The sequence below is a fragment of the Oncorhynchus nerka genome, linkage group LG19 (assembly GCF_034236695.1).
Source record: "Oncorhynchus nerka isolate Pitt River linkage group LG19, Oner_Uvic_2.0, whole genome shotgun sequence".
Lineage (NCBI taxonomy): Eukaryota > Metazoa > Chordata > Actinopteri > Salmoniformes > Salmonidae > Oncorhynchus > Oncorhynchus nerka.
The window spans coordinates 26,849,344-26,864,338 of NC_088414.1; the positions used below are offsets into that span (position 1 = coordinate 26,849,344).

General features: G+C 43.2%; 1 protein-coding gene across 1 annotated transcript; it reads right to left on the minus strand.

The window, feature by feature from the left end:
* Positions 1 to 6,127: 6,127 nt before the first annotated feature.
* Positions 6,128 to 14,466, minus strand: LOC115147028 (calsenilin-like). Its single transcript, XM_029689020.2, has 8 exons — positions 13,971 to 14,466; positions 13,054 to 13,178; positions 12,132 to 12,201; positions 9,652 to 9,722; positions 9,427 to 9,534; positions 9,144 to 9,248; positions 8,834 to 8,896; positions 6,128 to 8,571 (listed from the first exon to the last, which is right to left on the minus strand). The coding sequence occupies exons 1-8, from the start codon at positions 14,071 to 14,073 to the stop codon at positions 8,524 to 8,526; spliced, it is 693 nt and encodes a 230-aa protein (XP_029544880.2). The 5' UTR covers positions 14,074 to 14,466; the 3' UTR covers positions 6,128 to 8,523.
* Between the last annotated feature and the right edge of the window lie 529 nt (positions 14,467 to 14,995).

A 14,995-nucleotide genomic window follows, 5' to 3' on the forward strand; every position in this document is an offset into this window, starting at 1 on the left:
ATTGTGGATATTGTTACGCGCATAACTTTTTGTCTATGTTCCGTGTTTTGGGCACATTTTATGTTATTTTGTGCTGTCATTTTGACCGGAATAAAAAGTGCTCCTGTTCACTACACTCTGCTCTCCTGCATCTGACTGCGCCTCTAATACACACTCCTAACAGAATCCTACACCAACCATGGAGTCAGAAGAAGCAGGTGCCCTGGTCAGAGGAGTTGAGGAACGCATCCAGGAACACGCGGCTATGCTACATCATCTCGGTGCCATGATGGATCGCGTTGTCCAGACCATGGGCCGCTGGGAGAGACAGGAAATCTCCCCAGCGCCTTGACCAGCTCATCCGGGGTTATCTCTCCCCGTCCCGTCCCGATCCAGCTCCAGTGGAATGCGTCTCTCCCTTCCCAGGGAGTATGATGGGACGGCCGCACAGTGCCAGGGGTTCCTTTTACAACTAGACCTATACCTGGCCACTGTTCACCCAGCTCCCTCAGGAAGGGAGAGAGTATCTGCCCTCGTCTCATGCCTCTCGGGGAGAGCTCTGGAGTGGGCAAACGCCGTGTGGGGAGAGGAAGACACGGCGTTGGACCACTTCGAGGAGTTTACCCGCCGTTTCGGGTGAACGACTCATCCATTTGAGGCAGGGGATGGGGCAGGATTTTGCACTGGAGTTCCGGACCTTGGCCGCCGGAGCAGGATGGGACGACAGGGCCCTCATCGACCACTATTGATGCAGCTTACGTGAGGACGTCCGACGGGCGTTGGCCTGCAGGGATGCCACCACCACCTTTGACCAACTGGTGGATATGTCCATCCGGTTGGATAACCTGCTGGTCATCCGTGGACGTCCTGAGCGGGCTCTGTCGGTTCCATCTCCCAGCACTCCCGCTCCGGTGCCCATGGAGTTGGGAGGGGCTGCTCGTAGGGAGGCTGGAGGAGGGGCCTTCACGTGCACCATCTGTGGCCGCAGAGGGCACACTGCCGGTGTGTGCCTGGTTGGTCCCTCTGGGAGTCGAGGCAGCAGGTAGGGCACTCTGACGTCACCCCATGGACCACTCTCATCCAGAGTCCTCTGTTGTCCACCTGTTTGTACCTGTTAGTTTCCCTGAGTTCTCCCCGCATTCCCAGCATCAGGCGCTCGTCGATTCAGGCGTAGTTGGGAATTTTATTGACAGAGCATTAGCACTTAGTTTAGGGATCCCCATTATTCCTGTGAATAGACCTTTTCCGGTTCACGCTCTGGACAGTCAACCATTAGGGTCCGGGCTAATCAGGGAGGCCACCATCTCCCTGGCCATGGAGACGAAGGGGGGTCGTGATGAGAGAATCAGTCTCTTTCTCATTGACTCTCCTGCGTTTCCCATGGTACTAGATCATCAAATCAAATGTATTTATACAGCCCTTCGTACATCAGCTGATATCTCAAAGTCCTGTACAGAAACCCAGCCTAAAACTCCAAACAGCAAGCAATGCAGGTGTTGAAGCACGTTGGCTAGGAAAAACTCCCTAGAAAGGCCAAAACCTAGGAAGAAACTTAGAGAGGAACCAGGCTATGAGGGGTGGCCAGTCCTCTTCTGGCTGTGCCGGGTGGAGATTATAACAGAACATGGCCAAGATGTTCAAATGTTCATAAATGACCAGCATGGTCAAATAATAGGTCTGGGACAGGTAGCACGTCCGGTGAACAGGTCAGGATTCCATAGCCGCAGGCAGAACAATTGAAACTGGAGCAGCAGCATGGCCAGGTGGACTGGGGACAGCAAGGAGTCATCATGCCAGGTAGTCCTGAGGCATGGTCTTATGGCTCAGATCCTCCGAGAGAGAGAAAGAGAGAATTAGAGAGAGCATGCATACAGATATAACAAACTGACCCTAGCCCCCCGACACATAAACTACTGCAGCATAAATACTGGAGGCTGAGACAGGAGGGGTCAGAAGACACTGTGGCCCCATCCGATGATACCCCCGGACAGGGCCAAACAGGAAGGATATAACCCCACCCACTTTGCCAAAGCACAGCCCCCACACCACTAGAGGGAAATTTTCAACCACCAACTTACCATCCTGAGACAAGGCCGAGTATAGCCCACAAAGATCTCCGCCACGGCACAACCCAAGGGGGGGCGCTAACCCAGACAGGAAGATCACATCAGTGACTCAACCCACTCAAGTGACGCACCCCTCCTAGGGACGGCATGAAAGACCACCAGTAAGCCAGTGACTTAGACTTAGGGTTAGAGGCAGAGAATCCCAGTGGAAACAGGGGAACCGGCCAGGCAGAGACAGCAAGGGCGGTTCGTTGCTCCAGAGCCTTTCCGTTCACCTTCACACTCCTGGACCAGACTACACTCAATCATATGACCCACTGAAGAGATGAGTCTTTGGTAAAGACTTAAGGTTTGAGACCGAGTTTGCGTCTCTCACATGGGTAGGCAGACCATTCCATAAAAATGGAGCTCTATAGGAGGAAGCCCTGCCTCCAACTGTTTGCTTAGAAATTCTAGGGAAAATTAGGAGGCCTGCGTCTTGTGACCGTAGCGTACGTGTAGGTATGTACGGCAGGATCAAATCAGAGAGATAGGTAGGAGCAAGCCCATGTAATGCCAGTGTAGGGAGGCTAGCACTGGAGTAATACGATCACATTTTTTGGTTCTAGTCAGGATTCTAGCAGCCGTATTTAACACTAACTGAAGCTTATTTAGTGCTTTATCTGGGTAGCCGGAAAGTAGAGCATTGCAGTAGTCCAACCTAGAAGTAACTAAAGCATGGATGAATTTTTCTGCATTATTTTTGGACAGAAAGTTTCAGATTTTTGCAATGTTACGTAGATGTAAAAAAGCTGTCCTTGAAACAGTCTTGATATGTTCGTCAAAAGAGAGATCAGGGTCCAGAGTAACGCCAAGGTCCTTCACAGTTTTATTTGAGACGATTGTACAACCATTAAAAGTAATTGTCAGATTCAACAGAAGATCTCTTTGTTTCTTGGGACCTAGAACAAGCATCTCTGTTTTGTCCAAGTTTAAAAGTAGAACGTTTGCAGCCATCCACTTCCTTATGTCTGAAACACAGGCTTCTAGCGAGGGCAATTTTGGGGCTTCACCATGTTTCATTGAAATGTACAGCTGTGTGTCATCCGCATAGCAGTGAAAGTTAACATTATGTTTTCGAATGACATCCCCAAGAGGTAAACTATATAGTGAAAACTATAGTGGTCCTAAAACGGAACCTTGAGGAACACCGACATTTACTGTTGATTTGTCAGAGAACAACCCATTCACAGAGACAAACTGATACCTTTTCGACAGATAAGATCTAAACCAGGCCAGAACTTGTCCGTGTAGACCAATTTGGGTTTCCAATCTCTCCAAAAGAATGTGGTGATCGATGGTATCAAAAATAGCACTAAGGGCTAGGAGCACGAGGACAGATGCAGAGCCTCGGTCTGATGCCATTAAAAGGTCATTTACCACCTTCACAAGTGCAGTCGCAGTGCTATGATGGGGTCTAAAACCAGACTGAAGCATTTCGTATACATTGTTTGTCTTCAGGAAGGCAGTGAGTTGCTGCGCAACAGCCTTTTCTAACATTTTTGAGAGGAATGGAAGATTCGATATAGGCTGATAGTTTTTTATATTTTCTGGGTCAAGGTTTGGCTTTTTGAAGAGAGGCTTTATTACTGTCACTTTTAGTGAGTTTGGTACACACCCGGTGGATAGAGATAGAGAGTTTATTATGTTCAACATAGGAGGGCCAAGCACAGGAACCAGCTCTTTCAGTAGTTTAGTTGGAATAGGGTCCAGTATGCAGCTTGAAGGTTTAGAGGCCATGATTATTTTCTTCATTGTGTCAAGAGATATAGTACTATAACACTTGAGTGTCTCTCTTGATCCTAGGTCCTGGCAGAGTTGTGCAGATGCAGATTTAAAGAGGAGTCCGTAATTTGCTTTCTAATAATCATGATCTTTTCCACTAAGAAGTTAATCAATTTATTTCTGCTGAAGTGAAAGCCATCCTTACTTGGGGAATGCTGTTTTTTAGTTAGCTTTCGAACATTATCAAAAATAAATTTAGGATTGTTCTTATTTTCCTCAATTATGTTGGAAAAATAGGATGATCGAGCAGCAGTACGGGGCTCTTCAATATGGCACGATATTGTCTTTCCAAGCTAGTCAGAAGTCTTCCAGTTTGGTGTGGTGCCATTTCCGTTCTAATTTTCTGGAAGCTTGCTCGGGTATTTTCTGTATACCAGGGAGCTAGTTTCTTATGAGAAAAGTTTTTAGTTTTTAGGGGTGCAACTGCATCTAGGGTATTGCGCACGGTTAAATTGAGTTCCTCAGTTAGGTGGTTAACTGATTTTTGTCCTCTGACGTCCTTGGGTAGGCAGAGGGAGTCTGGAAGGGCATCAAGGAATCTTTGTGTTGTCTGTGAATTTACAGCACGACTTTTGATGCTCCTTGGTTGCGGTCTGAGCAGTTTATTTGTTGCAATTGCAAATGTAATAAAATGGTGGTCCGATAGTCCAGGATAATGAGGAAAAACATTAAAATCCACAACATTTATTCCATTGGACAAAACTAGGTCCAGAGTATGACTGTGACAGTGAGTAGGTCCAGCATAATGGACAAAACCCACTGAGTCGATGATGGCTCCGAAAGCCTTTTGGAGTGGGTCTGTGGACTTTTCCATGTGAATATTAAAGTCAACAAAATTTAGAATATTATCTGCTATGACTACAAGGTCCGATTCAGGGAACTCAATGTGGAACGATGTATATGGCCCAGGAGGCCTGTAAAACAGTAGCTATAAAAAGTGATTGAGTAGGCTGCATAGATTTCATGACTAGAAGCTCAAAAGACGAAAACGCCATTTAAAAAAAAAAAATTGACATTTGCTATCGTAAATGTTAGCAACACCTCCGCCTTTGCGGGATGCACGGGGGATATGGTCACTAGTGTAACCAGGAGGTGAGGCCTCATTTAACAGAGTAAATTCATCAGGCTTAAGCCATGTTTCAGTCAGGCCAATCACATCAAGATTATGATCAGTGATTAGTTCATTGACTATAATTGCCTTTGAAGTAAGGGATCTAACATTAAGTAGCCCTATTTTGAGATGTGAGGTATCACAATCTCGTTCAATAATGACAGGAATGGAGGAGGTCTTTATCCTAGTGAGATTGCTAAGTGGGTTGTCCCTCTGTTTGTATCTGACAGGAATGCTGTCAGGCCAGTCTGGCTATGTCATTCTGCATATGTCAATGTTGGTCATGGTGTTTGTAACTTAAAGGTCCTATGGAGCCTTTTCTATCCGAATATCAAATTATTTCTGGGTAACAATTAAGTACCTTAGTGTGATTGTTTTCCATTAAATTTGTAAAACATTTTGTGAAAAAACGTGTTCTTAGCAAAGAGCAATTTCTCGCACAATAATTTAGCTAGGACTCTCTGGGAGTTTAGTTTTTAGGATCCCCATTCACTACTGCACATGCAGCAGCTACTCTTTCTGGAGTCCACATAAAACATACAAATACATGACAAAGTACAGAACAGTAATAGACAAGAACAACAAAAGATATTACATTAAATTATAATAAAAAATAGAATAAGAGTAATATATAGGAAAGACACCAAGAGACAGCAAAAATAATATTTATACTCAGAGTGGTCTGAGTGGGGAGGGGAAAACTGAAAACAAACTGTTATTGGCTGAAAAGTTACTGAAAACTACCTGTTATTGGCAGAGAGGGTTGGAACTTTCTTTTTTATTGGTCTATAAACTAATTTACTGCCTGGTCACCAGGCAGGCCAAAACTCCAAAACAGGCAGCAATTTCAGGCAGTCTTTTCAAACAGCTCTTACATTAAAAGGGCATTACCATAATTTTCACAATTTTACAGTATTATTTCAAACTCATAGTGTGAAAATATATACAAGTCATGCTTTTGACTGTACTGGGCATTTAAATGGTTCAAGAGCAGTGGTGAACGTAAAATGTACCATTATTGCCTATGGAGCATTTATGCAAATGAAAAATGGTTATAATTCTAAAAGTAATAATGAACTAGTAAAGAGCAACAAGAATCCAAACGTTTATTTGTGACTAAGACTTGAAGCAACATTGAAAACCACCAAAGTATTTTTTATTCAAATTGAATTTTCACATTTCAAAAAAGTATGCTTTCCTGTGTCTTTGCTACTTGCTAGTTAGGTCTGCTTTACTGTTCTAAAATGCAACAAAACAATATTCCAATGCACATATAATGCACCAATGCACCATATAATGCAGCAGAGCATTACTTTTTTTGTTGCGGCATTTGAGAACAAAAACACTGACTCAACTTGTTAGTAGAAAACAGCCTTGACTTTATATATGAGCCAAAGCACAGGTCATCTTCAACTGTACCAATTACATTGTAATTCATAAAAATTTTAGGCCACAGGAAAACTATTTTTAGGAAAGTGATATACAATTACATATCAAATATCATGCGATGTGCAGGTTCCTTTTTTATTTAGAGTGATATTCAACAACATTTTGAAATACATTCTCTCTCCAGGTATGCAGTTCGTTTATGACATAGGCTGTAGAGGGGTGGTTTGGAGTATGGCGGTATGATAGATGATTGCATGTACTGTATGTAATGGTGCGAGTAGCTATATGATATGGCAACATCAATAAATCCCACCTTCCTATCATAATGCTGATGAGCTATAGGTGCACTATACATGAGGGTACAGAAATGTAAAAAACTTGAACATTTCTAAGCTGTTGTGTGCACAGGAGACTGCTGACGGGAGGATGGCTCATAATGATGGCTGGAATGGAATGGTAGCAAAACACGTGTTTGATGTGCTCGATTCATTTCCATATATTCCATTCCACCCATTACTATGAGCCCCCACAACACACACACACAAACAAATACAATAATATTTGTTTCAGGCTACTCAATAACAAAATTCATACTTACATTCAACTGTGTTAACATTAACTTACACTACTCTCAGGCAAACATGCAAAGGATCATAATCGGTTCAGGCATGAGCAGTAGACATGCTACTGCACAGTGTACTAACATTTCACTTCTTATGTTGCCATTTGTATTTGTATTTATTATGGATCCCCATTAGCTGCTGCCAAAGCAGCAGCTACTCTTCCTGGGGTACAGCAAAATTAAGGCGGTTTATACAATTTTAAAAACATTACAATACATTCACAACACACTGTGTGCCCTCAGGCCCCTTCTCCACCACTACCACATATCTACAGTACTAAATCCATGTGTATGTACGTATAGTGCGCATGTTATCGTGTGTGTGTTGGTATATGTCTGTGCCAATGTTTGTGTTGCTTCACAGTCCCCGCTGTTCCATAAGGTGTTTTTGAATCTGTTTTTTAAATCTAATTTTACTGCTTGTGCCAGTTACTTGATGCGGAATAGAGTCCAATGTAGTCATGGCTCTATGTAGTACTGTGTGCCTCCCCATAGTCTGTTCTGGACTTGGGGACTGTGAAGAGACCTCTTGTGGCATGTCTTGTGGGGTGCATGGGTGTCCGAGCTGTGTGCCAGTAGTGTAGACAGACAGCTCGGTGCATTCAACATGTCAAAACTTCTCATAAATAAAAGTATGTAAGTGATATGTAAGTGATGAAGTCAATCTCTCCTTCACTTTCAGTCAGGAGAGATTGACATGCATATTATTAATATTAGCTCTCTGTGTACATCCAAGGGCCAGCCGTGCTTCCCTGTTCTGAGCCAATTGCAATTTTTCTAAGTCCTATTTTGTGGCACTTGACCACACGACTGAACAGTAGTCAAGGTGCGACAAAACTAGGGCCTGTAGGACCTGCCTTGTTGATAGTGTTGTTAAGAAGGCGGAACATCGCTTTATTAAAGACAGACTTCTCCCCATCTTAGCTACTACTGTATCAATATGTTTTGACCATGACAAGTTACAATCTAGGGTTACTCCAAGCAGTTTAGTCATCTCATCTTGCTCAATTTCCACATTATTTATTACAAGATTTAGTTGAGGTTTAGGGTCAAGTGAGTGTTTTGCTCCAAATACAATGCTTTTAGTTTTAGAAATATTTTGGGCTAACTTATTACTTGCCACCCGCTCTGAAGCTTACTGCAGCTCTTTGTTAAGTGTTGCAATCATTTCAGTCGCTGTAGTAGCTGACGTGTATAGTGTTGAGTCGTCCGCATACATAAACACTCTGGCTTTACTCAAAGTCAGTGGCATGTCGTTAGTAAAAATTGGAGAAAAAAAGGAAAGGAAAGTAGAACTGTCAGCAGGGCCATTTTTAGGGATTGTTTTCCCATACATAGTGGAGTCAAACGTTTAGAGTCACATTTCCCTATTCCACATGCTAAATGTTTACTGTCCTCATTTTGATGTGTGTCAATAATCTTCTATTATCCAACGGTGAGGGGCAGGGTACGGAGGGGCTTGTAGGGTCTGCTATTGGAATCAATCAAAGGTCATCTTGACATATATCTGTGTTCTCTGTCCAGTCCTAGATCTAGATTACATTCTCAAAGAGCTTTATGGAGGCCATTATATCTTCATCCTGGTGAGAGAAATTAAGAGTTAAGGAATTTGTTGTTTTGGACACAATGTCAATTGAACACTACTTATGGCAGTACTGTCCTTAGCTTTTCATATGTTGTGTGCTCCTCTGACATGTTGTGCAGGTTCTGTAAGACAAAACTGACAGAACTTGCTATCTACCAACTACAGGAATACCTGGAATGTTAGCCAGGCAGGTTAAAACCATGCAATAGCCAGCGGCTTGTCCTGGCATTTTTAATATCAGATACATCTGTGTTTACCTTCTGACAGGTCTCTATGAACTCATCGATGGTCACCACCCCGTCTCTGTTCCGATCCATTTTCTGAAAAAGGTGGCCATTAAAGATCTTGTATGATTACATACCGTATACTACTAGCCTCCACAGTGACACAATGTGAAGCTTTAAGGTTGTGGAAATTAGAACCGACCAGAGTTCTCATCAAACAAAAACCAACAATAAAGCCTTAGGACAGAAACAATACAAACAGAAGGACAGAAGGTGTTAAACAACATGTAAACTGTCAGACATGGGGAGGGGGGGGGGGTTACATGCTGGGGGGTTTATGTACCTGAAAGAACTTGTCCACATGCTCAGATGGGTCATCATCTCGTACACTGGGAGAGGTATACCTGCCCATCATGTCATAGATGGACGTCATTATGGCCAACATCTCCTGTACACAGGTGCACACAATACACGCATGCACACATAACACACACATACACACACACAGTTGCACGTACACACACACAGTCATGAGTCAGTGCTATGTCTTGCAGTGTTACGTCTAGCAGTAGAACTCTCTCTATGCAACAGACAGGAAAGTTTGAAGGCAAGGCCTTCCACTGTACCTCCTTGGTGATGCAGCCATCCTTGTTGATATCATACAGATTGAAGGCCCACTGGAGCTTCTCTGTTTCTGAACCTCTGAGCAGTACAGATAGGCCAATCACAAAGTCCTGGAGGGGAGAGGAGGGGGGGGGGTTAAGCAGGTTATTGGTATGGCTAAGATTGATTGTTCAGGAAGGTTTTATGCGAGAGAAGAAATGACCTTACTTTCAAGGAGCTCTGCTTACCTCAAAACGGATAGAGCCATTTCTGTCCATGTCAAAAGCGTTGAACAGGAAATGTGCATATGTGGTGGCATCTGAGTAGTGATACCAATAATGTAGTTAACATCAGGCAGGCGTACAGTAGATGACAGTTGGTTATTTATTCTCTTTTCACTTTCATCCATTTTGACGGTTGCTCAGGGTGAAATGGGTCAGTCTTTAAAGCATCTACAGGGCATTCAGAAAGAATTCAGAACCCTTGACTTTTTTCACATTTTGTTACGTTACAGCCTAATTCTAAAATTGATCAAATATTTTTTAACACCCCACAATGACAAAGCATTTTTTTTCTCGATTTTTTCCCCTAATTTATTAAAAATAAAAAACAGAAATGCCTTGTGTCTTGCTATGAGACTCGAAATTGAGCTCAGATGCATCCTGTTTCCATTGATCATCCTTGACATGTTTCTACAACTTGACCACAGTCCCCCTGTGGTAAATTCAATTGATTGGACATGATTTGGAAAGGCACACCTGTCTATATAAGGTCCCACAGTTGACAGTGTATGTCAGAGTAAAAACCAAGCCATGAGATCGAAGGAATTGTCCGTAGAGCTCAGAGACAGGAATGTGTCGAGACACAGATCTGGGGAAGGGGACCAAAACATTTCTGCAGCATTGAAGGTCCCCAATACCACAGTGGCCTCCATCATTCTTAAATGGAAGACGTGTGGAACCATCAAGACACTTCCTAGAGCTGGCCACCCGGCCAGACTGAGCAATCGATGGACAAGGGCCTTGGTCAGGGAGGTGTCCAAGAACCCGAACTCTATCACTCTGACAGAGCTCCAGAGTTCCTTTGTGGAGATGGAAGAACCTTCCAGAAGGACAGCCATCTCTGCAGTACTCCACCAGGCCTTTATGGTAGAGTGGCCAAATGGAAACCAAAAGGCACCTAAAGGACTCTCAGACCATGAGAAACAAGATTCACTGGTCTGATGAAACCAAGATTGAACTCTTTAGCCTGAATGCCAAGCGTCACACCTGGAGGAAACCTGGGACCATCCTTACAGTGAAGCATAGTGGTGGCAGCATCATGCTGTGGGGATGTTTTTCAGCTGCACCGACTGGGAGACTAGTCAGGATTGAGGGGAAGATGAATGGAGCTAAGTATATAGAGATCCTTGATGAAAACCTGCTCCAGAGCGCTCAGGACCTGAGACTGGGGAGAATGTTTACCTTCCAACAGGACAACGACCCTAAGCACATAGCCAAAACAACACAGGAGTGGCTTTGGGACAAGTCTCTGAATGTCCTTGAGTGGCCTAGCTGGAGCCCGGACTTGAATCCGATCTAACATCTCTGGAGAGACCTGAAAATAGCTGTGTAGCGACGCTCCCCATCCAACCTGAAAGAGCTTGAGAGGATCTGCAGAGAAGAGTGGGAAAAATTCCCCAAATACAGGTGTAACAAGCTTGTAGCATCATACCCAAGAAGACTCGAGGCTGCAATCGATGTCAAAGGTGCTTCAACAAAGTACTGCGTCAATGGTCTTAATACTTATGTAAATGTGATATCTGTGTTTTTTAATTTTTATACATTTCCCAAAATTTCTACAAACCTGCTTTTACTTCATCATTATGGGTTATTGTTTGTAGATTGATGAGGGGAAAACATATCTAATACATTATAGAATAAGGCCGTAAAGTAATCAAATGTGGAAAAAGTCAAGGGGTCTGAATACTTTCCAAATGCACTGTATATATCAATAGATGAGGTTCTGAGTTGTCAGAATCTTGCATCTACTGATCAAATTTTCATTCAAAAACAGTAAGACAATGCCCTATCAAATAACAGTCCATTGAAATAGCCAGCCTGTCCTCAAGGACATGATATAGTAAATGTAAATCTGTGACACTCAAATTAGTATGATATGTTACATTGGGTATTGTTACTTCAGCCAAAAATGAGGTTGGTCGGGGAGGATGGGTGGGCATATGATGCAAAACTCTAGCAACCCAAAGGCGTCACGGGCAACTTTAGCATTTTAGCTAATAAGCAACTTTGCAACTACTTACTTCTTCTTAGCTACTTTGTAACTACTTAGCATGTTAGCTAACATAACTATTAACCTTAACCTCTAACCCTAACACCTAGCCTAGCTAACTTGATCTATCTAGCCACCTTGCTAACATTAGCCACAACATGTCATACGTATTGCACATATGTAACATATTGCACAAATTGCAGTTCATAACATATCATATTAATTGTAATTCGTAACAATTCATATGAAATGGATGATGGACATCCACAAATGAATACCATACAAAACATATCATACTCATTTGAGTGTCACAGATATACATTTGCTATGTGAGGTCTACCCCCGAGTCCAGGTTGAAATTGCTGATGACAGTAGGGGCAGTTAAAAGAGCGTCTCCCACCCATCTGCTATCAACCATGGTGCCTCCCTTGCATCTCTTGAGGGGAGAGAATCCTACCTCCCTGGGGGAAGAACTGTGAATAGATGGTCTTGAACGTCTCCTCATCCACCAGCCCGCTAGGACACTCCTGTTCAGAGAGACATGAAAATATCTTGAATACATTTGTCCTACTTAACTTGTATGCATTGTACGCATTAATGTAGTTAAATATCTGTGCAAAGAGGTGTGTCTAACGGCTTGTAAATGGCTAATATGCAGGTAACTGCCAAAATAAAGGAAACACCAACATAAAGTGTTTTAATAGGGCGTTGGTCCACCATGAGCCAGAACAGCTTCAATGCACCTTGACATAGATTCTTATTAGTGTCTGGAACGCTATTGGATGGATGTGACACCATTCTTCTGTGAAAAAATGCCATCATTTGGTGTTTTGTTGATGGTGGTAGAAAACGCTGTCTCAGGCACCGCTCCAGAATCTCCAATAAGTGTTCAATGGGGTTTAAAACTGGCAACTGAGATGGCCATGGCATATGGTTTACATAATTTTCATGCTCATCAAATCATGCAGTAACCACTCGTGCACTATGGATGGGGGCATTGTTATCCTATGGAGGCATATGCATGGCTGCCAGAATAATGGCCAAAATAATGGCCTGCCCATCATTTTTATACAGGACCCTAAGCATGGTTGGATGTTAACTGCTCAATTAACTCAGGAACCACACCTGTGTGGAAGCACCTGCTTTCAATATATGTTGCATCCCTCCTTTACTCAAGTGTTTCCATTATTTTGGCAGTTACCTGTATGTCTAAAAGGCTTGAAGTGTGTGTAAATATCTGTGTAAATGTATGTAGCTATGTAAGTATGTAAAACATATTGTGAGATGATATCTTTGCAGTCCTTCAAGTCCCTGACGATGTTGATTTAAGCACCCCACTCCCACTCGGTGCTCTAAGCCCAGCCAAGTCCCAGTCGCACATTTTTGAAGCCTCTGTAGAGCGACTGCAGCTCTTTCCTGGTAAACTGGGTCTGGGCCTGGAGCTGTTCTAAGCCTTCGGGTAGGTGACGAACAGTAGAAAGCTCCAATTCACAGTCACAACTCTCTGTTTGAGAGAGGAGAGGGAGAGAGGGAGAGGAGGACAACCCAGGGAAAGGAAGGAAAGTCGGGAGAAGGGGTGAGGTGAAAGGGAGAGGAGAATGCGGATTCAGGGAGAGGCAAAAAATAGGACAGGAATGGATGAGAAAGGTTGAAATCGGGAGAGGAAGATGTGAGGATAATCAAAAGAAGTTGGGAGGGAGAGACATTTGTGTGGTGGGTAACAGAAATGGGATTGGATGACAATGCAGCACAATAACATTTTTAAAAGCAAAAAGATGGTGGATAATAAAGTAAGGATGATGAGGATGATGAGTGGAAGACAAGCAACCCTCAGAGAGACAAAATATATATACATATATAATGAGAGAGTGGGGCACAGATTAAAACATACATAATCAAGACAAAAGAAATGAAGAATACATGGAGTTACTACTGTGTGTGTGCTCACCATCTATGATATACAAACAACCAGAGAGAGGAAAAGGGAGAGGAAGAGATTGAAGTATAGGGAAGTGAGGAGGTGAGAAAGGGAGAAACACACAATCAGGTTAAATCAGGTGGCCACAGTGTTGTCTTTTCTATTTCTATCTATCAGTAATAAGACATGAGACCTTCGTGTTTTGAGGCATTGTGTCTTGATATGCAGTGGAAGCCAGCTGTCTCTCATAAGTTGACAACAGTGAAATCATGTAGCGTCAACTATCAACAACACAGTACGAATAGCTTATGTCTATTTGTGAGGAATATGATGGCCTTGATCAGAAAAGAGACTGGGGAGTCTGTTCCTGTTACTTACCATCTAATGACAAGGGCTCCCAGACACCAAACTGCTTGAACATGACAAAAAAAAGGCCAATGACTACAGTAATTGCAATCAGTTCCATGCCATCCAGCACCATGGCTGACTGATTTGAGTAAGAACCTTTATATGCTTTCTATTGGCCAGCCCTGGACATATAGGATGTGTATTCCATAACTTTACAAATGTTTGCTGCTGTAAGTGTGTGTCTAAAAAACATCCTATCAAAGAATTGAAGAAGATGCCTGAAAAATAGCTGCAAACACTGAAATCTATTGGTCACTCTTTACTCCCCCCATCCTCCCACCCACACACATTGTTAAAGCAGGTGAAATCTGCAAGTGACGATGCTCTTCATGGGTGAACAAGGTAAAGATCCCGTAACAGTCACTCTGTTTCAGCTGCCATTCATTTAACCCCTTGATCTCCAGCGAAGGTAAAAAGGTGAGTTTGTTGATAATATTTTGTCTTCCAAAAGTCCATCTAAATCCAGGTCCAGTGCATGGTTTTGAGTTAAAAAACAACAAAGGTATACTACTTAATTCCTCATCTCCCAAATCTCCTTTGTGAAGTATCCTCTGTAGTAAACATTCTGTCCCAGTTAAGGGCTGAACCCCTTGTGTCTCCCTTTTTGGGTAAGTCCGTCCCACAGGTCCATCAAGACAGGAATTCTCCCTCTAGTGCAGTCTCCGGTTTGAGTGAGCGAGAAAGATGAGTGAGAGAGGGGGGAGGAGGGCAGCGAGTCCGGAGGGATGATGTGTGTTTTTTACTAATAGTTTCTGATTGACCGTCTGAGAGTTTCCTTGTTTGCCCAGGAATTTTAAGGATGATGTAAAGCTGTAAACCAGGCATTGATCCACATCCGCTGATGGCTGGAATATGACCAGCAGCACTTAGAGTGAAGGAGTCTGCCCTAGCCTGTGTGGCGCTGCCTGTGTCTACCTCCCATTGACACATATAGCACAAAAAGGCAGACTCACATCAAACATAACACTGGATGGATTCACAAAGAAACCTCACAT